Source organism: Bos mutus, chromosome 6 (assembly GCF_027580195.1).
Source record: "Bos mutus isolate GX-2022 chromosome 6, NWIPB_WYAK_1.1, whole genome shotgun sequence".
NCBI classification, from domain to species: domain Eukaryota; kingdom Metazoa; phylum Chordata; class Mammalia; order Artiodactyla; family Bovidae; genus Bos; species Bos mutus.
This window is the reverse complement of record NC_091622.1, coordinates 22726522-22752288: the sequence shown is the minus strand read 5'-3', so window position 1 is coordinate 22752288 and position 25767 is coordinate 22726522. Positions and strand designations below refer to the sequence as shown.

The 25767-nt window shown below is 37.3% G+C and overlaps 1 protein-coding gene across 2 annotated transcripts in view; it reads left to right on the top strand.

The window, feature by feature from the left end:
* The window catches only part of BANK1 (B cell scaffold protein with ankyrin repeats 1), a 322108-nt gene that overhangs the window by 262759 nt on the left and 33582 nt on the right, over positions 1 to 25767 (top strand). The window contains exons 8-10 of one of the 2 annotated variants that reach the window (XM_070372094.1): positions 6475 to 6553; positions 9939 to 10241; positions 14790 to 15089. In XM_070372094.1, the coding sequence (XP_070228195.1) occupies positions 6475 to 6553; positions 9939 to 10241; positions 14790 to 15089 (682 nt within the window). Of the gene's footprint in view, positions 1 to 6474; positions 6554 to 9938; positions 10242 to 14786; positions 15090 to 25767 lie in introns of both variants that reach the window. The other variant, XM_070372093.1, reaches the window with a different exon arrangement.

Genomic DNA, 25767 nt, shown 5'->3' with positions numbered 1-25767 from the left:
AAACTTTATATGTTCTATTGTGAAACCCCTCTTCAGGCAAATGCCATGGCCTGCTATTTGGAAATGAATAACTGTCTAAATTAAGAACCAGAAAAATCTTTCTCAGAAGATATGTAAAGCTGAAGATAAATTTCATTAAACTAATTTATCTAAACTTCATGTAAGATTACACACTCATGAAGGTACTTCTAGATGAAAATGGATATCAGACACACCCTGATTTCCATTAGACTAGCCCTGGTTTCCTTTAGGCTATGAATACGAAGATTAGGAATTATTTTCACAAGCAACTGAAATCTGCCAAACAAATCACTTGAAGCGTGAAAATGCTAAGCTACTGCCTCACAAGATGTTTGCACTTCTCAGTGGCAGAATGAAGTGGGATGAAGCTCTTTTTACAGTAATTTTAGAATAGAAACAGTAGCAGCTTTAGTGTTTTGGTTGGGGCCCCCACAAAATAAAATTTATTTCACTATTACAAGTTAAAAGCTTTCAGATTTCTGGACTAAAGAATATGATGTTTTTTTCCCAAAGTGAACTTACTAGTTTTATTGATTCTCTTCTATTTTGATTTTACATGCCAGAGTAGGGGAAATATGTTTCTTTAACATATACCAATGTTGTTTTTCCTACCACAAAAGTTTTCCATTTTGTTTTTACCTTAAATGCACTGCATATTACTTTCAATAGGTTTGTTCTATTATTAAATTGTCAAATCTAGTAAAACTTTTGGTTGTTTTTGGTACATAAAAATATATATTCTTCTGTTTCTTAAATAGATCTATATTTAGGTAAGATCTAAGTATCTATCCTGTCAATGTACTTACTCATCAAAACTAAGTGGGAATGGTAAAGGTCTGGTAACTTATTTGAATGGAAGCTAGTAAATTGAGATGGGGTGAAAATGACTTTTAATAAGCAAAATTATTTATTGAGGATACATATGTGTCTCACAGGTTTCTGTGATTAAGAGATACTGCTCTGCTACTAAATGATATTGATGGGGTTGCTAGTTGCATTCCACAATTTAAACGTAAAACTTAAAATGGGAATACTTAAGAGTATTATGGTGTGTTGCCACATCAAAAAAATATAAATCTATATATTTATAATTAGTAAAAACAGCTTTGTCTCTAGTGACTTTTCCCCAAAAGAAGAGCCTCTTCTGAATTTTACCTGCCTTCAAACTGAAGGTTTGAGGCTAGAAATTTTATTTGCTCTTCTACCGTGTCTTCATTAATTTATGATTCATCTTTTCTGACTGTTGATCCTTCATATTTTAAATTCTCTGATCAATAGAATTGACTCTTCTAATTCTATATGTCAAAGCTAGAAATTATTCCAGCCTTATAAACACCTCCTGGGGACAGATTAGCAACAGTATAAGTTTTAAGAACCTTTCTATTTAATTTGTTCAAAGAACACTTATTTTCTGATAATATAAACTTAGAGGTCTTTTGTCTTGTTTGTCAAATAATGCTTATTATCTAACAACTGAAGAGTATAATCTTTGGGGGAAATTGCTGGGTCTCTAAGTGGTGTTTTATGTTTGCTTCTGGCTTCGATTTCAGAAACCACTTGGTTTTCTGTTTTTAGATAAATGACATGTGCAACACTGTGATGATGACAATGCTAACCTTTTATTACTCAGCTTGGATTTTTCCATTTGGTTCTCTTTGACCCTCACTCAAATTATCAAAAGCTCAGAAAAAAAAAGAAAAAAAAAAAAAAAGACGGCTGTTAGCAATAGTCAACATAAATGTAAACCTGGCTACCTCTTCACTGACTCCAATCTGTCAACTTGGAAACATGTAAATGTATCCATTATTTAGCTTCTATTTAGTTTTACTCCAAATTAAAGCATGTTTTTAAAACATTTGATATAATTGGAGTACTCAAAACACCATAATGATTTATATTTCTGACATACTGGTATTTTGTGTTTCCTTTACAGAAGTTTACATTTTTTAAACTTAGGATTTTGAAACTAAAACTGATTTCAAGGGTTTATAATTGTCAGTAGCAAAGCTTTACATTTATGTCTGGTATATGCTTTTGTTCTTATTATAGGAATAGAAAAAAGACCTGCAGTAATGCACTCTTTCAGTAACATCTTTAACTCATTGTTTTAAAAACAAGTCTTAAGGCGTGTTGTCCTGTAACCCTTACTCACATCATAGATCCTAAAGGGAAACTCTGTATATATAATGCCCTCCATTCTTCACTCCCATATTACTCCCCAAGATTCAATCCAGGATGAAATCACACAGTTCCATTGTAGTTCCTCTACTCAGGGTCACCAATGATCTTGATTTAAAATGTTTAGAAACTGTTTTCAGAACTTTCCTTTGTTACCCTTGGTGAAGCAAGGATTACTTGAAATTCTCTGTCTTTGGCCATTCAAGCTGCTCTAACAAAAATATCATAAGCTGGGTGGCTTATAAACAACAAACACATATTTCTCACAGTTCAAGAGGCTGGGAAGTCCAAAATCATGGTGCCATCAGATCTTGTATCTGGCGAGGGCCCTCCTCCTGGTTCATGGATAGCTATCTTCTCACTGTGTCCTCATATGATGGAAGGGATAAGGAATCTTTGTGAGGTCTCTTTTATCAGGGCACTAATCCCATTCATCAGAGCCCCACCCTCATGATCTTATTACTTTCCAAAAACCTCCACCCCCAATACAATCACTTTGAGGGTTAGGATTTTGACATATGAATTTTGAAGGGACATAAATATTTAACCTAAAGTATAGTCTCTCCTGATTTTTGTTCCTCCCTTCAGGTTTTTCCCTTTGCTTCTGTGAATAGTTATTCTAGTATCCTTTGCTGAATGCTAGAATATAGACCCCAGAAAAATTTGGAGCAAATTACATGTCTAGGAATCATCATGATAGAGATATAAATTAAAGACATTGCAGTGGATAAGATCTCCCAGACAGGATACATTCTGTAAGAATAAAAGAGGGACAAGTGTGGAAACCAGGAAAAGCCAGTTTATAAAGAGGGCTGGACAGTGCAGACCATAGATTATATTTAATATTTTTTATTGAAGTATAGCTGATTTACAATGCTGTGCCAATCTCTGCTGTAAAGTGACTCAGTTATGCATAAATATACATTTTTTAATATTCTTTCCCATTATGGTTTATCACAGGATATTGAATATGGTTCCCTGTGCTATACAGTAGGACCTTGTTTATCCATCTATATATAGTAGCTTGAATCTGCTAACCCCATACTCCCAGTCCTTTTCTCAGCCACCCTCCTCCCCCTTAGCAACCACAAGTCTGTTCTCTATGCATAGACCACATTTAAAAACAAACTTGTTGGATAAATATCCAAATTATTACAGTTTTATTATGACACATAGTTTCAGCATTATATCAGTGTATGAACAAGAGAATAAACTAGTTGTTCAGGTTCCTTTCAGACTTTGGATTCCATAATTGTAAATGACAATAACATTTTTACTTTTACAGCTACAACCTTAAGCAAGGAATGGATTTTAGTTATATCATTCACATTTTAGTGAAAGATGGCTGAATTCAAACCATGCGTGAAGCGAAAGTCAAAGTGTTAGTAGCTCAGTTGTGTCTGACTCTGTGACCCCATGGACTGTAGCTCCCCAGGCTCCTCTGTCCATAGAGTTCTCCAGGCAAGAATACTGGAGTGGGTAGCCATTCCCTTCTCTAGGAGATCTTTGCAACCCAGGGATCAAATCCAGGTTTCCTGCATGGAAGGTGGATTCCTTACCTTCTAGAAACCAAGGAAGCCCTGGTTCAGTAAGGGTGCTGGTACCTCACAAATGCAATCACAACTGTGATGGATTAGAAACAAGTATTATCATATAGGGCTGGAATGTAGTTAAAAGGGTCAGGTGCGCAAGCTTGAAATTTACAACTGTAGTTAGAACTGATGGATCTGAGACCAGAAGCTGCCAGCCCTGTGTGTCACCCCTTAGGGAGACTGGCTGGAGGTGGCCTTAAGGTTTGAGGAAAGACTTCAAAATCCACTCTGTCCTCTGCACCACATAACAGAGTATCAAAGTGCTTAGACATCAGAATGCCATCATACTTTTGAGCCATCCTTGATTTTACCAGTTATTAATATGTCATTAGATATAACACATTTTTCCATAGTAAATATGATTGTAAGTGTAAAGAATTCTAGAAAGACACAATTTTTTTCAGTGTAAATAAGTCTAGAGATCCTTTCATTCCTGAGAAAACAATTGCTTTCTATATAGCCTGATTATACAAAATACCAGTTTTACATAATAATTATGAAAGTGCTCAATCAATTTGGCTATTTTTTGTATTTGGAAGCCATTTCCTTCAAGACATTTTTAGGCTTTTGTGTTTGTTTATATAAATGCCATAAAGCTTAAGTTATAATGTAAAAATTATTCCATTAGGTTTCAACCTCAGTACACACACACACACACACACATAAACCCCTGCACAGTTGCCCACAGTCTCTTTATTAAGAGACTGATTTTGAGCTTGTGGTGTCTAGGTTTGTGAATAGGATAAAGGAAATTTTCACATAATTCCTGAAATCTTTGAAAAGCATTCCTGTTACTCAACTAGTAAAAACTCCGTTGGTGTGATTTTAATATTATAGATTTTTAAAAATATATTCTTGATCTACTTTGTGAAATATAGAGGTCAGGCTAACTGAAAACAAAAAATGGCCATATCAACAATGCTTTTAATACTGAGTATACAGACATCAACCAACTTGTCGATCTCTGTAGTAAAGTTACATGACTTTTCACATTAGCATTTAATTGAGTCCATAAAGGAGAAAATATGATTTAAATAGAAAAGAATGTGAAACACATGTTATATGTATATGAAAAACAGAGTCACTTTTTTATACACCAGGAACTAACTCAACATTGCAAATCAACTAATACTTCAATAAAAAAAAGAAAATGAGCTTCTGCATCAAGCTCACTATAAAAACATTAAAGAGATTTTTTAGTTTCAAGATTTCAATGGAAGTCAAAGACTGTGCTGCTTCTGGCTTCCCCAGTGGCTCAGTGGTAAAGAATCTGCCTGCAATACAGGAGACTTGCAGAGCTGCTGGTTCCATCCCTGAGTTGGGAAGATCCCTGGAGTAGGAAATGGCAGCCCACTCTAGTATTTTTGCCTGGGAAATCCCATGTACAGAGGAACCTGGCAGGCTACAGTCCATGGGGTTGGCAAGAGTTGGACGCGACTGACTAAACAACAACAACAACAGATAAAATAAATTCCATTGAGCTCTCATTGGCCAAAGTGGGTAACAAATCAAATTGATGAAGTCATGATGCAAGTCAAATACCCTTGCACACCAAGTCTGTTATAAATTTAATAATGCTTTAATGTGAACACTTCTAAATTTTAAAGGGACATACCAAGTGTAGAGCAATGGCCTAATCATTTCCATCAGTTTTATTAAGTAAAAAAGCATAAATTGTTTGAATAATCACTTGGAGTTCTTGGTAACAAAATGTGATCTATGCTAATGCAACCAAGCTCCATCTCTTTCTCAACATGCTTTTGTCCAAATAAAACTGTCACTGGAATTACTTAGTTTTCTCTACAACCACCAATGTGTTCCAGTAATTTAGATTTCGTGCCTCCTTCAGAGATTATAAGCAAAGGCTAGCAATTCCAGCTTCCCAGGTGGCTCAGTGGTAAAAGAATCTGCCTGCTAACGCAGGAGATGCAGGAGACATGGGTTCGATCTCTGGGGCAGGAGGATCCCCTGGAGAAAGATATGGCAACTCACTGCAGTATTCTTGCCTAGAAAATCCCACGGATAGAGGACCCTGGTGGGCTACAGTCCATAGGGCTACAAAGATTTGGACACAACTGAACAACTGAGCACAGCAATTCCAGAGAAAATAAAGCAGGTTCCTATGCTTTCTCAGCAATTCCCACTTCTAATTGTAGTGGAACTGATTTACGAAAGAGGAGCATAAATTCCTTTACTCAGTTTCCTTTTTCTTTTTAAAGAAACTTCTTTAAAATTTCACTGCCTTTCACTGTGTTTTAATCCTTGATGTAATTAATTGTTTTTTGAACTGGTAAAAGATACAGAAATGTTCAAAGGAAGCAATGTTTATGGTTTCTAAGTGAAATAGTTCGATTCAGTTTTATTCAGGAGTTATCTATTGTAAAAATTTCATAGTTATTGTTGTGGATCTTAAAAGTATTGCAAGAAGTTCCATTTAAAATATATTTATTGTTTATTATGAATGTTATATTGTTCTAGTTACACTTTTTTAATACTATGTTTCATTGAAAAAATTATAGATGGCCCAAATATAATAGCTAAGATATATAATCAAAGTATTTAAATTAGAATTTAAAAACTAATTCTTATTTTTGCATGTATCAGTTCTCCATTTGGTATATTAAAAAATACAGGTTTATTAATATTAATGCATGTTATTGAAAGTTACACTCCTTTATTTCAGATCCAAGAAGTTAGCAGAGATAATGAGCAAGAAAATCGCTATGAAGAGGGTATTACCTCATTTTCTACATGTTCTCCTAGTAAGTGCTCCTCTATGTTACATATATACATAACACTTAAATTAAGGTATTTGTAACTGGTAAAGTCAAACTGAAGAGAGTGTGGAAAAACACAAAGAGCGTTGGACGACATCTAATTAATGGTATGACTTTGAGCATATCATCTGGTAGAAATATTACTACATTATCTCGCTAATTTAAATAGTTCTAACAAGTTCAGTGTTTAATAATCAAACCAGCAGTTTTTCCTACCCAAAGAAAGTACACTAGTCAGTCTGATATAAATGTTCTGTGATAACTATATTTTTTTGATTTTTTTAAACAAAGTCACATTATTTTCAGACCTTAGTTTTCTCAGATAAGAAATGAGTTTGCACTAGTTCTCTCTAAGGTCCCCGCTAGCTGTAATAGAATGTAATTCTATATATAACGACTGAAGACAACCAGAATCTTCCTCCATGTACATAATTCTACCCATCATGCCTGACTCCATAGGTTCACAACAGCTTGCTCACTGGGCTAGTCTGATGGGCATCTCCCACTCAACATTTCTAAATCTGAAAGCCCCCAATCATGCCCAAATCCACTCTACCTGCTGATATTGCCATGTCAGAAAATGAAGATTTCTTCCTTGTTCAATTCAGTCCCAAAACTTGGAGTCACCCTTTTTTACTTTCTCTCCTATCCCACTTCCAATGTGTCAGATAGTACCGTGAACTCTTCCTTCACAATACAGCCAGTATTTCCTTACCCTATCACACCGTCCACTCTGGCATCAGCTCTCCCCTGGATTGTCGCAATAACACAGTGGCTCTTAATGGAGCACTATTTTCTGTTCTCAACAGAGAATGCATGTCAGTGAATGGAGATTTTTGTTGTGGTCATGAGTTGAGAAGGGAGTTTTGCTAAAAATTCTGCTAAATATCCTGCAATACACAGGACATGCCCCAGGAAACACAGGATTATCTTCTCAAAAATGCCAGTAGTACTCTGTTAAGAAACCTTGAAACAGCTGCCTTCCCATTTGCCCCTAATATTCTGTACTTCATGAAGGAACTATTCACACTTCTGCTCCAAATTCTCCTGTTCTTACCTCAAGTCATTTGCACTTTGAACAGGTCACAGCTGATGCTCCACAAAACTGCCTACCAGTTTTTCAACTGATGGGATGACTTGCAAATCAAATAATATTAAATGCAATTCCTTAACTAGCATACTTTGGCAAAATCAGTAAACTCTTCAAACACTAGGGCAGAACACAAAATCATGCTAAATGATAATGTAATCAATTGATGCACTAAATTTTAAAGTTATACATTTAATATCATTTTAATGATTTATTATCATTTTAGTGGTAATGAAAGTGATGTAAAGGCCATCATTGATAATGACCATATATTTATTATGACATTTATTCTCAGAAGTACTACCTATAATAAGAAGACATTATTTCAGCTATTGGTACAGAACAACCTCAATTCTACAGACTGTTGGGACCTGAAACTGTCACCGATATGAAATTCTGTGCGATTGGACTCAGGCCTCTGACTCTTTCCTTAGAGAAGAGGTGAAACATAGAACACCCTAAGTCAGCAAATTTCCATTGGTATCATTTCTGTGAAGTTTCCTAAAACCCACTGACCCACCATGTATGACTCTAGGGCTGTATTCCAGGTTTGGGCATATTTGACAAGGACTAAGGAGACACTGTTGCTTAGACAGTGTTACATAAAATAGACTACATAAACTGAGCGTGTTGACATAAAGGTAGCTGTAAGGAATTGCCTATAGCATGAATGTAATTCTAAGTTGATGATCAATTTGCCCAGACAGGAACAGTGAAGTCCTTTTGCTAGCCTGAGCAATGATTTCTTTCCAGCCACTCCATCATTTACTCCATCAGCATATCTAGAAACTCCTTTATTTCAGGCTGTGTTTGGGGTTAGAGGCAGAAAGATGAATGAGGTCTGTGCAGAGATCTGTGCAAGAACGAAACACCGTCTGCTCTGCCCCAGCTGATAGTTAAAGAATCTTGGTTGCAGTTCTAATACTGGCAGCTAGACCTTTCTTCTTTCCCACAAGAAAAATGAGAGAAATTAAAAATAAAATTCATGTAGAAATATGTAGTACCATCATGGACATGATTTTCCCACATGATTGATTTTTTTCTCCTGTTGCTAAAAAATCTCTACAGTGTAACTCTTCATATAAAAAAAATTCCTCTTTGTCTGTACTCTGCCATTTGTCTTCTTTAGCTGTGTTTTAGTTTAACAAAACTTTGAAACAACAGTTATTTGCTTTTCTATTGCACTCATGACAGCAATTCGCCTTTTCCCTCCAGTATAGATTCCAAAGTTCATTTCAAACTTTTGTGAATACTTTATTTAGAGCAGAATTTCTATAAAGAAAATATAAACCACAAGTTTTAAGATTTAAAGTTATTGCATTATATATTATTCTATTTTCTTCCTAAGTGGCTAGAGGGCATTTATCGTGTACAGTGTAAACACAAATAATGGAATCATGATTCTTAGAGTAGAGGAAATTTGCCTGAATCATTTGGTTAAATTTCAAGATAGAATAGATTTTTTTGGTGAGAGAACTGAGCCTGAGCAATATTTACCTACTCAGCTCAGTGCTCTGTGATGACCTAGAAGGATGGGATAAGCGGGTGGGAGGGAGGCTCAAGAGTGAGGGGATATGTGTATATTTATAGCTTATTCAGAAACCAGCAGAATGTACAGCAGAAACCAGCACAACATTGTAAAGCATTATCCTCTAATTAAAATTTTTGAAAAAAATTTTAAAAGTAGAAATTTTTTTAAAAGTAGAAAAAATATTTACCTATTGTTGGTAATTTAGATGCATTCCCAATGGAAAAATATCAACACTTTATCAAATAGTATTTTTAAGAATTAAGATGTCATCTGGTGATAAATGTTAAATAATTAAGAATCACAGACTCATTTGATCACAGTATTTATAAGCAAGATAAGATTTTTGTTCCTTGTCTTTACCTTTTCCATCACTTACTTATTACTTGTTAGGTTGGTTATATTGTTGTCTACTAAAAATATGGTAATGCAGTCATATACTGAATCTGCTCAAACAATAACTTTAGAGAATTGCAATATTATTATATATGTAATATCAGAATATTACATATTATTATTGTGTATGAGAGTGTCATAAACTGAAGTAGCAGGATGTAATGGAGCTCTCTCGGTAAATATTTTAAAAGCTCAACAATGGCTATTCACCAAAACTACGCGTTTGTTAGCTTTCTCCTGTATCAGTTGATAAAAGTTTAATTAACATTACCACCACTTCTGTACCAAGTTACAAAACATTAACTGCCTCCAGATGGAGTGTTTAAATGAAATCCTACAATCTTTATCATAAACAGCCGTACAGAGCCCAGATCTCCACCATAAAAGCTGGTCTTACAGGCAGAGGTCAGAAGAAGCCAAAGTGAATGAAACGGCAGAGGAAGAAGAAGAGCATGAATCAGGCATGGAGGCAGAGCACGGCCCTCCAGAGGTGGACAGTGAGAGTGAGAACCAGTACGATGACTTGTATGTGTTCATTCCCGGAGACAACCCTGAAAATAATTCCCAAGAGCCCCTTGTGTGCCCCAGACCACCTCTCCCCCCACCACGACCTGTAACCACTGCCTTCCAACTGGAAAAACCTCACTTCCCAGTACAAGGTAAGTTTAAGTTTAAAACAACTTTGAAACTTTGACACGCTTACACAGCATACAGTATAGCAGTGGTGAAGCTATACAAAGATCACCATTTAAAACCAAAAGAAACTTTCCTCCTGGTCTTTAATATCTAAAACCTGCTGCTGCTGCTAAGTCGCTTCAGTTGTGCCCGACTCTGTGCAACCCCATAGACGGCAGCCCACCAGGCTCCTCCAAGCCTGGGATTCTCCAGGCAAGAATACTGGAGTGGGTTGCCATTTCCTTCTCCAATGCATGAAAGTCAGAAGTGAAAGTGAAGTCTCTCAGTCGTGTCCGACTCCTAGCAACCCCATGGACTGCAGCCTACCAGGCTCCTCCGTCCATGGGATTTTCCAGGCAAGAGTACTGGAGTGGGGTGCCATTGCCTTCTCCGGATCTAAAACCTGAGAAATCAGCTAAGAGGTACCTGACACTAACTCCCTTCCTCCCTCCCTCCCTTCCTTCTTTCCTCCTTTAGTCCTTCTCTCTCTACCTTTCCTTACCCCTCACTCCTCTTCTCTCTCCCTCTCTCTTTTTCTTGCTTTTTCCTTCCAGGAAAGAAGTCTCATTACAAAGCTTTCTGTAAGTAAAGAAAGAAAATGTGGAAGGAGTCTGTCACTCTTCACATAAAACGAACCTCAAGCACCATGTGGAAAAGTAAATGACAACTTTGGGTTTTAAAAACACTCTTAGTTTTCTGGCAAAAGAGAAAGGCTAATATGTTACAGATTTGAAAATGAGCTTGGGCACAGTCCCTCAGTCAGGAGCTGCAGGGGAAGCAAGTGGTAAAGGGTTTATCACACTGTGCATCGAGACCAAAGTCTAAAAGCACTCTGTCTCGCTAAAGTGGAAGAAGTTAAATGACTGTGATAGCAGTGTTCCCAGATGCAGGAACGAAGCTGTGTAGCAGCAGAGGTGGGAGTGGGAGTGGGGCTGAGGGGCAGGAAGCATCCCCGGGAGCTTCCACGGTAGGCTTATCTTCCTGGAACGTTCCACAGCCTGGCAGACTTTTCCGCTCACTCCTACAGTCACTAATTACCACCCACTTTACTGATCATTCTTTCATGTTTATTTTCCAAATTCATAAAATATTCTTACAGAGAAAATTGAATAAGGATGAAAGAAGCATCTATTATTAAAGCCCCATTTGTCACTGTACTTGAGTTGTCAAGTCCTAGAAGGCTGTAAAGTCTTTAAAGACTATTTTTAAAAAGTGAATTTTGAAACCATGAAATTCAGCATTTGTGTTCTTGAAGGCATTATCCCTATAAAGGTTCAAGTTAATCAACATAAACCCTTACTAAGATTATGCACTTTATAAGAGATGGAAAGTACTTCTTAATGAAAAGTGCGGGAAACCTAGTGGGTACTTTCTCGATTCATTCATTCATTCAACAAACACGTATTGATTACCTACTATGTGCTGAGCTCTTATAGACTGCTGAGATAGATCAAGGATGTAGGTATATCAATATTGGGAGTGGGGGAGAGATGTAAATTAGTATCTGCTTGCTTTCGTGCATGCTCAGTCACTCAGTCATGTCTGACTCTTTGCAAGCCCACTGAATATAGCCCTGACAACAAAGTTTTGGTGTATTTTTCCCACTTTTATAGATGTGAATAGTTTTATGTAGTTATTAAAATCAGTTATTAAGAAAACAAGGATGTCTTATATCAGGTTAAAGCTATTAAAGGAGTTAATTTTTAGCTACTTTTTAAAGGGAGCTAAATAGTTTAAATAAAATTTTAAATCCTGTTTTTTCTAATGTGAATTTCCATATATGGTATGTTGGTTAGGAGGTTAAAAATTATTCCACAGAGAGGAATTTTCACCAGATATCTAGGACCACAAGTATAATGTTGGCCTATATATCTTCTGAAGAGTACTAAATATAAAAAGCAACATCATACAAAACCTCACTCCTGTTATTTAAAAACCATATTATTACATTTTCAATGCAGTGTTACTTTTAATTACAGTAGGAAATGGGTACCCTTTCCAGTATTCATGCCTGGGAAATCCCATGGAAAGAGGAGCCTGGCAGGCTACATACAGTCCATGGGTTTGCAGAGTCGGACACAACAGAGTGACTGAGCACAATTTTAATATCATATTTTTTCATGGGGCTAATACTGGAAGTGAATTAAAAGTAAAATGCCAGTATTTTTTCTTAAAATTTTTTGATTGAGGTCTTTGAAAGTAAGACTAGAAGCTCCCACTTATTTTTCGCTGGAGACTTCAGCTAGTGATAGCTTCAGGAATTGTTCTGTACAAGTTTTTTCCTGCCTTCAAGTCACTGATAAAAGAGATGCCACCTCATGAATGCTCTAAGCATCAAATTTCTTATGATCGATTCATGAACATATTCATTGGAGAAAACAGTCTCATAGAACACTTTTCTGTTTATAACTGACATCCTGTCTCTTTGGATCTTCACAACAAACTTTCAAGGCAACCGTCATTATGATCCCCCTTTGATTTGGGCTTCCCTGGTAGCTCAGCTGGTAAAGAATCCACCTGCAATGCAGGAGACCCTGGTTTGATTCCTGGGTCGGGAAGATCTGCTAGAGGAGGGATAGTCTATCCACTCCAGTATTCTTGGGCTTCCCTGCTGGCTCAGCTGGTAAAGAATCTAACTGCAATGCAGGAGACCTGGTTTCAATCCCTGGGTTAGGAAGATCCCCCAAAGAAGGAAATATCTACCCGCTCCAGTATTCTATCCTGGAGATTTCCATGCACTGTATAGTCCATAGGGTTGCAAAGAGTTGGACACAACTGAGTGATCACTTTGATTTAGATCCAAGACCCTAGAGCTTGTAGTTAGAATGTGTCAAATTCTTCCATGGACAGGTTTCCTGGGCTTTTAGGATTCTTATCTTTGTTTTACATTCTTTCCCAATTATTTCAAAAATTGGATTATAGGAGTGATATATTTTAATCATTATTTACTAGTGTACAATCTGAGTTGAGAAAACTCAGATCCAACTCCAACATGAAAAGTATAATCTAATACGCTGGGAAATGCAAAGTGAAATGTTTTCTTTCCAGTGCAAGCCCAACTTTAGAAAGAGTTGAGAAAGGAGGTAGGAGGAGAAACGAAGAGAATTAACAGCTCCGGAAATCAGTTCATAAAAGTAAGATAGTTGACACATTCCACTAAAAATGAAACACTGTACAGGTGTTTCCCACACACTTAATCTGGTTTCACCTAGGATGCTGTCAGTGAAACAGAAACCATGAAGTCAGAATCTCAAACCATATTATTCACAAGGGAAAAGGAGAGTCTTGGACATTTTAAAGTTAATGCCAGGCATGTTGGCATCCATACTTCTTGGGTTAAACTAACTGAAATAAGCTAAGATTCGGCAGGGAGGTGGTCTTGGGCTCTCCTTTGGTCTCTCCTCATGAGTCTACCTGAAACAGTTGCTGAATCTTCTTATAATAATACCTTTTTATTCTGCTTTTAACTGTTTGTCTTTCTCCCTACCTCCTAAGTTTTCCCACTAAAATATCCATTAAGTAAACTAAAAATTTTTGATCAGATTCTTACTAAACAGAAAGGAGACTAATTCTTCCTTAGTTCATGAGCGTGAATCTCAGAACAACACAGAGAATTAACAATTTTTCAGTCAATAACTGAAATAATTTCCATTTTTATTGTGTTTGTTAATACTTTAACACTTGTCAAAAGGACACATTTAAAAGATTTTTCTCATCGTCTGGCAGAGAGAGCCATCGAGATTCTCTTCAACTTATTAATTGATCACAGTATATAGTATCTTTGTCTTCCAAATTAACTGCTGCTAGAATATTTTAATATGATCTTATAAAAATATGTAAATATTTTGCTGAATATGAAAACCATAAAAGATTACTGAATAAAGACTATTTATTAACCATAAAAGATTAATTCTTGGAAAATTAATCTTCAAGCCATTGATTTTCTATGCCATCTTTTATTTCATGAACCCTACTTTCAATATCCTTTATCAATGAATGAAGTTCATGTTGGGCTATAGAAATCAAGAGAGCCAGATTGAGACTTAGTATAAGAAGCTAAACAATGGTACTTTTGGCTATTCTCCTCTGTCATTTTCAGAGAAATCAATTTTAGACAAAATACTTGATTCAATCCCTATAAAAGGTAAAATGACTTCAAATGTAAAAAAAAAAAATTGAGAACACTAGGCTTGAAAAACACAAGCTTTCAAAGTATTTGATACTTGAGGCTTAGTTTTATGATTTGATTTCCTGATGTTAAATCATTCATATTCTATGTGGAAAGTAGTTATATGCCTATTTGTATGTTTTCAAAGAATGCCATGTCTTTAACGAACTTATTCTAAGAAGTTAACAATTACAGCCTGAAGGAGAGTATGTTAGTAAATTACATGATTCACTTTTCTCTTTTTGGAATTTATAGAGTAATATGCAAATTATTTGGGGGGGTGGAAATTCAAGCAACTGACAAATGGACACCAATAATATTGTATAAAATATAAATAATTACCATTCAAATATTTTATAAGCAGGGAAATTGTTGGAAGGCCAAATGGAGAGAAGTCAAAGTTGGTGTGATTTCAGTGCAAGATATGAAACAGGAAGTGATTCCGAAGAAGAAAAGAAAGAAGATGAAAAGGATCAGGAAGAGGAGGAAGACCCATACACTTTTGCTGAGATTGATGACAGTGAATATGACACAATACTGGCCAATAGGAGTATAAAGAAAAAAATTGGAAGTCGTTCATTCATTATGAACAGACCTCCTGCCCCCACACCACGACCCACAAATATCCCTCCAAAAGAGGAAACTACACCTTACATAGAGCAAGGTAATTTGTTTTGTTATTGATGTTACTGTTTGTGTGTGTGTGTGTGTTTTTGGAGGATGTCCTGTCTTTTGGTAGGATCTAAAGCCTCAAAGATTAAAAGTATGTTTTAGAGTCATAGTTAAGTTGTGTTGGCCCATTTTTTAATTTAAACACACAATGGATAAAGAAAATAAGGACAATGTGTGGGGTTCTGGTTTGTAATTGTTCACTAAGAAGGATAGTTTTGACTATGAAACCACAGTATGTGCAAAGAAATACTCTTTGGTGCTTCTTCCATAATTCTATAAGAGCAAGCTCAATTCCCATGAATAACATGCAACACAAGAAAAACATAGGTACCTTAATTTTTGCCCGTCTTCCATTCACAATAACTTAAACAATCTAAACAGTTTTGAATACTAGAATCTTAGATATGCAACGCCAGTTTCTTTGATAATTGTACTTCACCCCCAATGATTAAGATTCACTTCATCCATGATAGAATTTTTGCTTCATTTTAGATTTCAATTCTTTGTCATTCTCAGTTAAATATAAATATAAAAAACATAAAAAAATCCTTAAAGCTTTCTTATATCTATAACCCCAGTAGGATGTGTTGACTTTGCTATTATTTCTAACATTCTTGTGTACTCTGCTTTGGTGCATTCCATGAGTCACTGGTGTCTAAGACATGACTTTTATTCATCAGTGTATCACAGACACACGCACTTAACCCCACTTTTGGGGTTAGATACCACCCTGCTGCTGCTGCTGCTGCTGCTAAGTTGCTTCAATCATGTCCGACTCTGTGCGACCCCAGAGATGGCAACCCACCAGGGCCCGCCATCCCTGGGATTCTCCAGGCAAGAACACTGGAGTGGGTTGCCATTTCCTTCTCCAATGCATGAAAGTGAAAAGTGAAAGTGAAGTCACTCAGTCTTGTCTGACTCTTTGTGACCCCATGGACTATAGCCTACCAGACTCCTCCACCCATGGGATTTTCCAGGCAAGAGTACTGGAGTGGATTGCCATTGCCTTCTCCAATGCATGAAAGTGAAAAGTGAAAGTGAAGTCGCTCAGTCGTGTCCAACTCTTTGCGACCCCATGGACTGCAGCCTACCAGGCTCCTCCGTCCATGGGATTTTCCAGGCAAGAGTACTGGAGTGGGTTGCCATTGCCTTCTCCGAGATACCACCCTAGGGACTGAAAATGTGAAGTAAACCATTGTTTCCATCTTTGAGGTGTTCTAAGCAACAGCTATCCAAATAAATATATAGTACAATTTGACCTTTTAGTAGAGATTTTTGAATAAAATATTTGGGATTAATCAAAATGTTTGGGTGACAACTAAAGATGAGAGGCAATCTATTATACATTCAAATAATCTAAACGAAGTACACAAGCAGAACATTTAAATATATACCACAGATTCACTCAAAAAGAACACAGTTATTCATCTGTGATCAGTATGTGCAAAAAAAGCCATTCTATTGTGTAAACAGTATGTATTGAGAGATTTGTATAAGAAAATTGAGCAAGTTTGTCCACTATAGTTTTACACCTACTTAACAGTGATATGCTGATAATGTTCAAGACACTATTAAAAAAATAGAAACCAATAACAAATTAATAAAGATTTCACCTAAAATAAAATGTCAGCTGGAACAGTTATTAGATTATTAAGGCAAGGGATAAGTTGTAATTAGAATTTTTCACATTGTCTAACATAGTGGCTCTAGGATATTACATACAGGCCTTCATATCAGCAGATTCCACATCTAAGGATTCAACCAACTGCACCTCAAAAATATTCAGTAAGAGAAAATTCCAGAAAGTACCACAAAGCAAAACTTGAGTTTGCCTCCAGGGCAACTGCTTACATAGCATTTAGATTGTATGTTCAGTTAATTATATAGCATTTACATTGTATTAGGTATTATAAGTAATCTAGAGTTGATTTGCAGTAGACAAGAGAATGTACATAGGTTATAGACAAATATTGTACCACTTTATAAAAAAGACTTAAAAAGTGAAAGTGTTAGTCTCTCAATCATGTCCAACTCTTTGCAACCCCATGGACTGTTGCAACAGGCTCCTCTGTCCCTGGAATTCTCCAAGCAAGGATACTAGAGAGGGTAGCCATTCCCTTTTCCAGGGGACCTTCCCAAGCCAGGGATCAAACCCCAGTCTTCTGCATTGTAGGAAGACTCTTTACCATCTGAGCCACTAGGGAAGCCCAAAAGAGACTTGAGCATCTGCAGATTTTGGTATGGAGAAAGGAGGTCATGGAACTAATTCCCTGCAGAACCCGAGGGACAACTGTACTAGCTCTTTGACAAAGTTGTTAAATCCCAATAAATATTTTTTTAAAGAGAGAAGATAGACATATAATTTAATGAAAGAATTTGGTTATATTCTAGAAATTTTTCAACAGGTACATCATCTTCGGCATCTCAATCTTTAGGGAGTTCTCAGGACCACAAAGACCATAGGGTTTCTCTACTTTTTGCTCTTTATCTTCTCACCCTTCTGTCAACTGTCATATTCTTGTTTTCCATGAATTCATTCTTGTGTTCTATTTTTTCTGTATCATTCATTTCTCTTTGTTTACTGGTAGCGGGGGCAATGGAGTTTAATTTCTTTGTCATGGCTTTTGTCTCATTTTGCTTTGATTCTAATTTATAAATTTCTGTGATATTTATTTCTCTTTAGTTCTCATATCATCTGTATTATCTTTCCTCGTTGCCTGTCTGTTTGGTCTGGAACTCTTGATACCCCCATCAGATAGGTGGCTCTTCTTCACTATGCTTTCATGTTGAAGAATGAAGCACCAAAACCTAAATGGAAACTTGCCCTGCTCACTTGGGGACTGCACTGTAGGGCAGTGACGTAATCAGCCGTTTCATTGAATTATCCCAAAGTGTTAGTTTTGATAGATCTATTCTTCCATTTTTCAATATATCTAGAATAAATTCCAACTAATTGTAACCTAATTTATATACCCAGTTGCCAGCACTCTGAGATCAGAGTCTGGGAAGAAGACTGGGAAGTTTCACCACTCGGAATGCACTATTTACCTTGTTCTCGCCGTGTTCAGTCCAGTGCCTGAAACTCCTTTCGCCCACTGTGCCTTGTGTGCCATGGTCCTTCTATTCACTTTCTCCAAGAACAAACTGTACATCATAGATGATTGCCTTATTTCACTGAAGAATGAATTAGAAGCAATGCCTGCTTTAGACTGCCAACCAAGCTCCATGTTCTGTAAGAGCGTTGGGATGGTTCTCCTTCTCCTTCATAGGTTTATTAATTACATAAAGTTTTATTAAGAACCACATGATAAATTCTTTCTGTGTATTAATAATTCAAATCCCCTACATAACCATGGTACAATTTGTCTTTTATACAGACACACAGGAACTTTAAAGAATCTTAGAAATCTTGAGTTTCTAAGAAATTTAAAGGCTATTTATCTCACCTACTCATCCCAAGTCCAACTCCTGTCAATATTTACAGGAAATCTTTCATTCAATTACACAATGAAATTTGTTCTCACAGCATTTGTGTTATATGCAGACAGGGATCACTGTTAGGTGATTTATTTTGTTTTTGTTTTGTGCTTAAGTAATGGCACCCCACTCCAGTACTCTTGCCTGGGAAATCCCATGGATGGAGGAGCCTGGTAGGCTGCAGTCCATGGGGTCGCTAAGAGTCGGACACAACTGAGCAACTTCACTTTCACTTTTCACTTTCCTGCACTGGAGAAGGAAATGGCAACCCACTCCAGTATGCTTGCCTGGAGAATCCCAGGGACGGGAGCCTGGTGGGCCGCTGTCTATGGGGTCGCACAGAGTCGGACACGACTGACGTGACTTAGCAGCAGCATGATTATTTTCCCTATATTTCAAACCAATAGCAAAAACTGAACTATAAATGAGGTCATCAAAGTCTCTTTCCATTATTTCTTCCTTTTCTCTTTTACTGGGATATCCTTGCTGGCCTCTTCCTTTTATGCTATTGATTGTTGATCATATTGTTCTCACATTAGGAAAACATTACCTCATCAGCCAGTTCTTTTTTGATGTTCTTTGCATTTCATGGGATAAATGTCTTTCCTCATGGCTTCCTTTTTTCTTTCCTAGCTCAGGCAACTCTATTAAATAGAATATCCACCATTTCCCAGAAAGCCATCCATTCAATTTGAAGAATATTAGTTTGCTCTAGTTCTTGCCAGAGCACAGAAGCAATAGCAGAATGTTGGCACATCCGGGGTATGTTAACGTAGCCAAAAGAGAAGGGTGTGGAGTGGGGGATGGAAGAAGAATGCAGATGCCCAACTTACTGTTTCAAAAACCCAAGAAAGTAATAGCAAAGTGACTAGGCAAATAAACCAGAGAGATACAGGAAAATCATGTTGGCTTTTGTGGGATAATAGAATGTGTGTGTGTGTGTGTGTGTGTGTGTTTAGTTGCCTAGTCATGTCTGACTCTTTGCCAAGGAATTGAACTCACATCCCCTGCATCTCCTGCATTGCAGGCAGATTCTTTACCACCAAGCCACTGGGGAAGCCCCATCCAAGTGATTAGAAGCTTGAAATTTTTACTCTCTAGAGAAGGGAGAAGGACTGAAAGTGGATTAAAGATCAATCATGACTGTGTGGGGAAGCCTCCATAAAGTGCTTATATTATGGGTTTTCAGGAGCTTCCAGGTTGACAAACACATAGAAAGGGAGGCGTGCCCCCAGATGCTATGGGGACAGATTCTTTTGTGCCAGAGACTCCCAGACTTTGCCCTATATATCTCTTTATCTGGCTGTTCATCTTTATCCTTTATCATATTCTTCAATAAACTGGGAAATAAGTGTTTCCTTGAGTTCTGTGAGCTACTCCGGCATTTTAATAGAACCCAAGGGAGGTTGTAAGAACCTCCAATCTGTAATCAAATCAGACAGAAGTTGTAGGAAACCTTGGGACTGGCACCTGCAGTAGAATGGAAGCAGGTTTATGGGACTGAGCTCTTAATCCGTTGATCTGACACAATGTCCAGATAGATACTCTCAGAATTGAATTAGAATGATGGAAATTGTGGTATATTCATACAGTGCTGTAGGACTTGGTGGGGGGAAAAGCCCACACATTTGGTGACCCGAAGTGTCTGAAATGAAGGGTGAGAGTGGTGTGAGATGGAGGAGACACACAGAAAAGAAAAGCCCAGGAGGAAAGTTGGGTTTTCCCAATACTGCTTTGAAGGTAGGATTCAGATTCAGCTGATATTACCTAAGCAAAAAACTTCATATACTTGAGATTAAAATTCCTCATTGTAAGTTGGGAACAGAAACACTATGTACCTTAAGGATTGTTTGGACTTCCCAGCTGTCTCAAGTGGTAAAGAAGCCACCTGCCAATGCAGAGATGTAAGAGACATGGGCTCGATCTGTGGATCAGGAAGATCCCCTGGAGGAGGGCTTGGAAACCTACTCTAGTAATTTTGCCTGGAGAATCCCATGGACAGAGGAGCCTGACAGACCTGGGTCACAAAGAGTCAGAAATAACTTAAGTGACGGAGCACACAAGCAAGTACAAATAAATGACAAAAGGGACAAGAACCACATCAATGTGGGTAGAACAGGAGACTTCACTAGCACTACAGAGGATGATCAGAAGAATATGTCAATTTACTAATTTCTAAATTTCCCATTTTAAACTAAGTATTCTAAGTACTCCTAGTTTCAAGAGGGGAGCCCATACATAATTGGACAAACTTCTAGAATATTCACTTACAGCTAAGCATTCTAATTTCTTTCATGCAGCATGACATATCAGACAGAAAATCTATTTCTACCATCACCACTGTCCCCTGTCCACAGAAATGTAGCTTATTAATACAAAATTGAATCCATGGTTTGTTTTATCAAGAGATATGTTCCTGGGTTTTTAAAATTCTATTCTTATTATACTAAACCTAATTTTATGTTAACAACCAAAAAAGAATAACTCATTTTTCTTAATGAAAAGTTTTTGAAGTCTGCCTGCTTCTAAATACCATATTCTCTCCATCTTTTGCTCCCTATAACATTGAAAAGAATCAGATTCATCAAGCTTAAAGAATAGAGAGGAATTGACAAGGATTTACAATCCTGAGTGAAAGAATTCTTGATTTAAGGCTAATCAAGGAAACAAAGTGAGAACTTTTCATAGTATAGATAGATTGATAATAAAACTATATCCATAAATCATGCATAGAGATAGCTGCCTATTGTGGAAAATTTTTCAACGTCAATGAAAAATTTCCCATTTTCCCCTCACACAATTAATAAAACCAAGATCATTCTTCAGAGTCTATGTTGCTGATTTGGGGTAGAATATAATTTCCCTTTCAATTCTCAATTGCTACTGAGTTACCCTTGGCATTTTACAGTGCAACAAAGTTGTATATGACCTTTTTGAGAGCTACTCAGCTACTGGGACCCTAAAATGTCAAGTACAACTCAGTTGCTCAGAAATTTTCCACTTGCAATTCACTTGTACTTGAAATTGATCACGTCCAATGCAATTGAAATGCAAGCAGAGAAGAAGAAGAAGAAAAAAAAAGCCTTGTAGAATCACTTAGGAAAATTAATCTGTATCATTGTAAATGTGACAGAATGGAATGGCTTCTATCTCATTGTTGTTATTCAGTCACTAAGTTATGTCCTGCTGTTTGAACCCCATGGACTGCAGCACACCAGGCTTTCCTATCCTTCACCAACTCGGAGCTTGCTCAAACTCCTGTCCATTGAGTCCATGATGCCATCCAACCATCTCATCCCCTGCCACCCTCCTCTCCTCCTGCCCTCAATTTTTCCTGGCATAAGAGTCTTTTCCAGTGAGTTGGTTCTTTGAATCAGGTGGCCAAAGTATCAGGAGCTTTGATACTTTGATACAAATCAGGAGCTTCAGCTTTAGCATTATTATCTATCCTCATTAGTGAAGACATATGGGCACATCTATTAAAGTAAGCCTTAGATCAAGTGCCTTGCATTCTATTCTCTAGCCCAGTGACTTTGTCCAAAGCATTATCTTCAGGACTTAGTATATCACAGGTGTTCTCAAGATAGAAGGACATATGTATCATCTGTTTGTAAGATATGGATTAGGGTACTGGTGCAGCTCTGCAAAGGAACAGTTCAAGTTGTGCTTACACTGGGAATTCTGGTCTTTACCCCTTAAAGTACAATACTCTGTGTGCCTGATGAATCACTTTAGTCATGTCCGACTCTTTGCGCCCCTATGGACTATAGCCTGACAGGCTCCTCTGTCCATGGGATTCTCCAGGCAAGAATACTGGAGTGGGTTGCCATGCCCTCCCCCAGGGCATCTTCCCAACCCAGGGATCAAATCTGTGTCTCTTTACACTAGAATCTCTGCTAAATTTGTATTTTAATAAGAAGCCTGATTGACCTAGAGTAGTAGTTCTTAACTGGTGGTGATTTGACTTCCAGGAGACATTTGGAGACATTTGGCAATATTTAGAGACATTTTTGATTGTCATGGCTAAGACATAGATGTTACTATCATATATGCCAGGCCACAAAATGTGTCTCAACAAATTTAAGAGGATAGAAATTATATCAAGCATTTTTTCCAACCACAATGGTATGAAAATAGAAGTCAATTACAGGGGAGAAATGGGAAAAACACAAACATATGGAGACTGAGCAACATGCTACTAAAAAAACAACGGGTTAATGAAGAAATCAAAGAGGAAGTCAGAAAATAAAATGCAATGAAAATAAATACACAACTTTCCAAAATCTATGGGACGCAGCAAATGCAGTTCTAAGAGGGAAGTTTATAGCAATACAGATCCACCATAAGAAACAAGAAAATCTCAAATAACCCTGTCCTTTTGAAATTTTCAATCTACATTTTTGTGGTTTGAATCTTATTGGCAGAACTAGTATTTAATGTTTATTCAGAGTGAGAGTGACCCAGTCTTACTGGTTACTTATTAGTGTAGTGAAGTCGCTCAGGCGTGTCCGACTCTTTGAGACCCCATGGACTGTAGCCCACCAGGCTCCTTGGCCCATGGGATTTTCCAGGCATGAATACTGGAGTGGATTGCCATTTCCTTCTCCAGGGGATCTTCTCGACCCAGGGATCGAATCCAGGTCTCTCGCTTTGTAGGCAGACGCTTTACCATCTGAGCTACCAGGGAAGCCCCAGTTACTTATTAGGACAGCAATATTTCCTGATAGAAAGTAAAAAAAAAAAAAAAAAAAAAAAAGAAGCCAGAGAACTGAAAGGTAAACTCATCACAGCTTCTAGAGGATAGCAGTGACTTCCTAACAACCCAAACCACTTCTCTTTGCTTTTCATTTTTTTCTTTTGGCCTTGCAACTTGTGGGATCTTAGTTCCTCAACCAGGGATAGAATCAATGTCCCTAACCGCTGGACCATGAGAGAAGTCCCCAAACCACTTCCCTTTGAAACAAAGGAAAAATTACTAGGGACATCACTAATGTCTACACTAATATCCTTTTTTATTGACTACAGATGTTCAAAAAGTAAAGTCAAACAGTGAGTCCACATGAAATCCTATGGGAAGAAATTAGCCCCTAGTTCAGTGCTCTGTAAGCAGTAGGTATTCAATAAATGTTGTCTGCCTGGTTCAAAAGGAAGACAGACCTGCCTGCCCAGTAGTGGAGTGAGACTTCGCTAAACACTCATTATAATGGACTCAAGCTCTAATGACACAGAATTCCATAAACCAACTGCTGTCATTCTCTGAATGTCCCAACTTCCTTAATAAGAAACATTTCAAGAACAGAAATATTCTTATTTGCATCAAAAAGGATAAATATGCAAATCAAAGCAGTTTGTATTCTACTTAAATAAAAATTAAGTTCCTTAGAAGTAGAAAAGGTAATTTATAGTGAGATTTCCTGGTTTGGGAGAAGATTTTTGTGGGAACACATCTATCAGACTTAAAAGTTTCCATTACAAACTGGAAAGAAAATTAATGTTTTCTCCTTAAGAAACCAAAGCATTCATTGATATTTCCACTGAATTAGAATTTCTGTACTATTTTCCTTTATGCAGATATGTACTTTCCAACTTCCCATCACCACCAGTCTCCCAAGTATGCTGTAACCACCTCTGTGACTTCACATGTGCTGGCTGACCATTTGTAGATCCTCACCATCCTCCTCTCCCCCCAGAATCCCACAACTCCTGGCTCTATGTCTGCCAGTCAGTAAACTGCTTTCAGATGAAAGGCCTTCATATCACGTGGCTGATGTGACTATTTCTGTTTGTGACCATGCCACCCCTCACAACCTATTCAAATGTGGTGACCTGCGTTCGATAAATTTGTTGAAATTGGCAACCCACGACTATTGCTAACAGAATGAAATGGTGCTTTTAAGCTGACTGGAGTGCTCAGTCTATCTTGATCCATTTGCAAAGAGGCTGCATCTCTTCCCTGAGCTTCAATTTGATTAGTGAGCATGACTACTTACAGGGTTAGAACGTTCTGTTCCCTGCCTTTGCTGGCTAGACAGGAGCTGTTTACATTGCTTGACTTTACCTCACTCTGCCTTTTTGTCATTAGCATGCTGAGGGTACAGACTGGGGAACAAGGCAGGCAGAGTAGGGCTGTGGAGGTTGCACTATGGCCCCTGCCCTTCCTGCCTGTTTCTCATCTCTGTCCTCTCGTCAGTAGGCACTAATGACACATTTGACTCTTGCTTAAAATAAGACACCAAAAATGGAGGACAGAATGAAAGCTGACCATGTCTTGTTTACCTTTGCATCCTTAGGACCTAGCACAGCACTTAGCTACATGGTTACCAATCTAATGAAGTTGGCTGAGCGATTAATAAATGCTACTATACTATGGACCTGAAGCAAAATACCGATCTGTATATTTCATTTTATATCAAATCCCTGGTTTCAGGAACTATCAACAGTGATAGGTATACAGCTCCAAACAACATTTCATGTCACACTTCTAATGGGCATGAAACATCAAGGGATTTGTGGTTTATAATTCATTTCTTTATGAATGCACTTGGCTATTGCACAGACTTTCCATTACCTTAGCCACTTATAAAATAATTCCAAATAAGCTTTATCAGATTTTCAAAGAAGGGCAGCCCTGGAAGAATCTGTTTGCTTGAAATAGGCCACTAATGAGGTTGACATGAAGAATGTTCCTGCAGAAGCAACCTGCAAAGACAAACAGTGCAAGTGAATTCGTTATATTTCACTTTCTCCTCCTCCTCTGCTCTTCTGATAGTTCTGCTTTGCTTAACATTTTGAATATTTAATACTATGCAAATTTTTCCCATTCAGTATCATTTCTATTCTAGAGAAAATTTTATAGAAGTCATTCTACCAACATTTAAAATAAATGGGTTGGTATTTGGGGCATTTGCATTGTTTGAGATTATTTTGAGCCTCAAAAATTGTTTTTCTTCCTTTATGGACTTTTTTAATGTTTAAAGGTAGTGAAAGGTACTAATAATGCATTCATTATTCTTTCTTCTTAAATTCCAATTTTAGGTAGGAAGAGAAAAACAAGGTTTCACTCGGTCAGAGAATCATCAAAATTGACGTTATGTCATAATTGCCTTGACAGCATCATTTGAACGTTGATGCAATAAAATACTGTCAAGAATAATATTCTCCAAGATCTCAAACACATGGGAACAGGACCACCC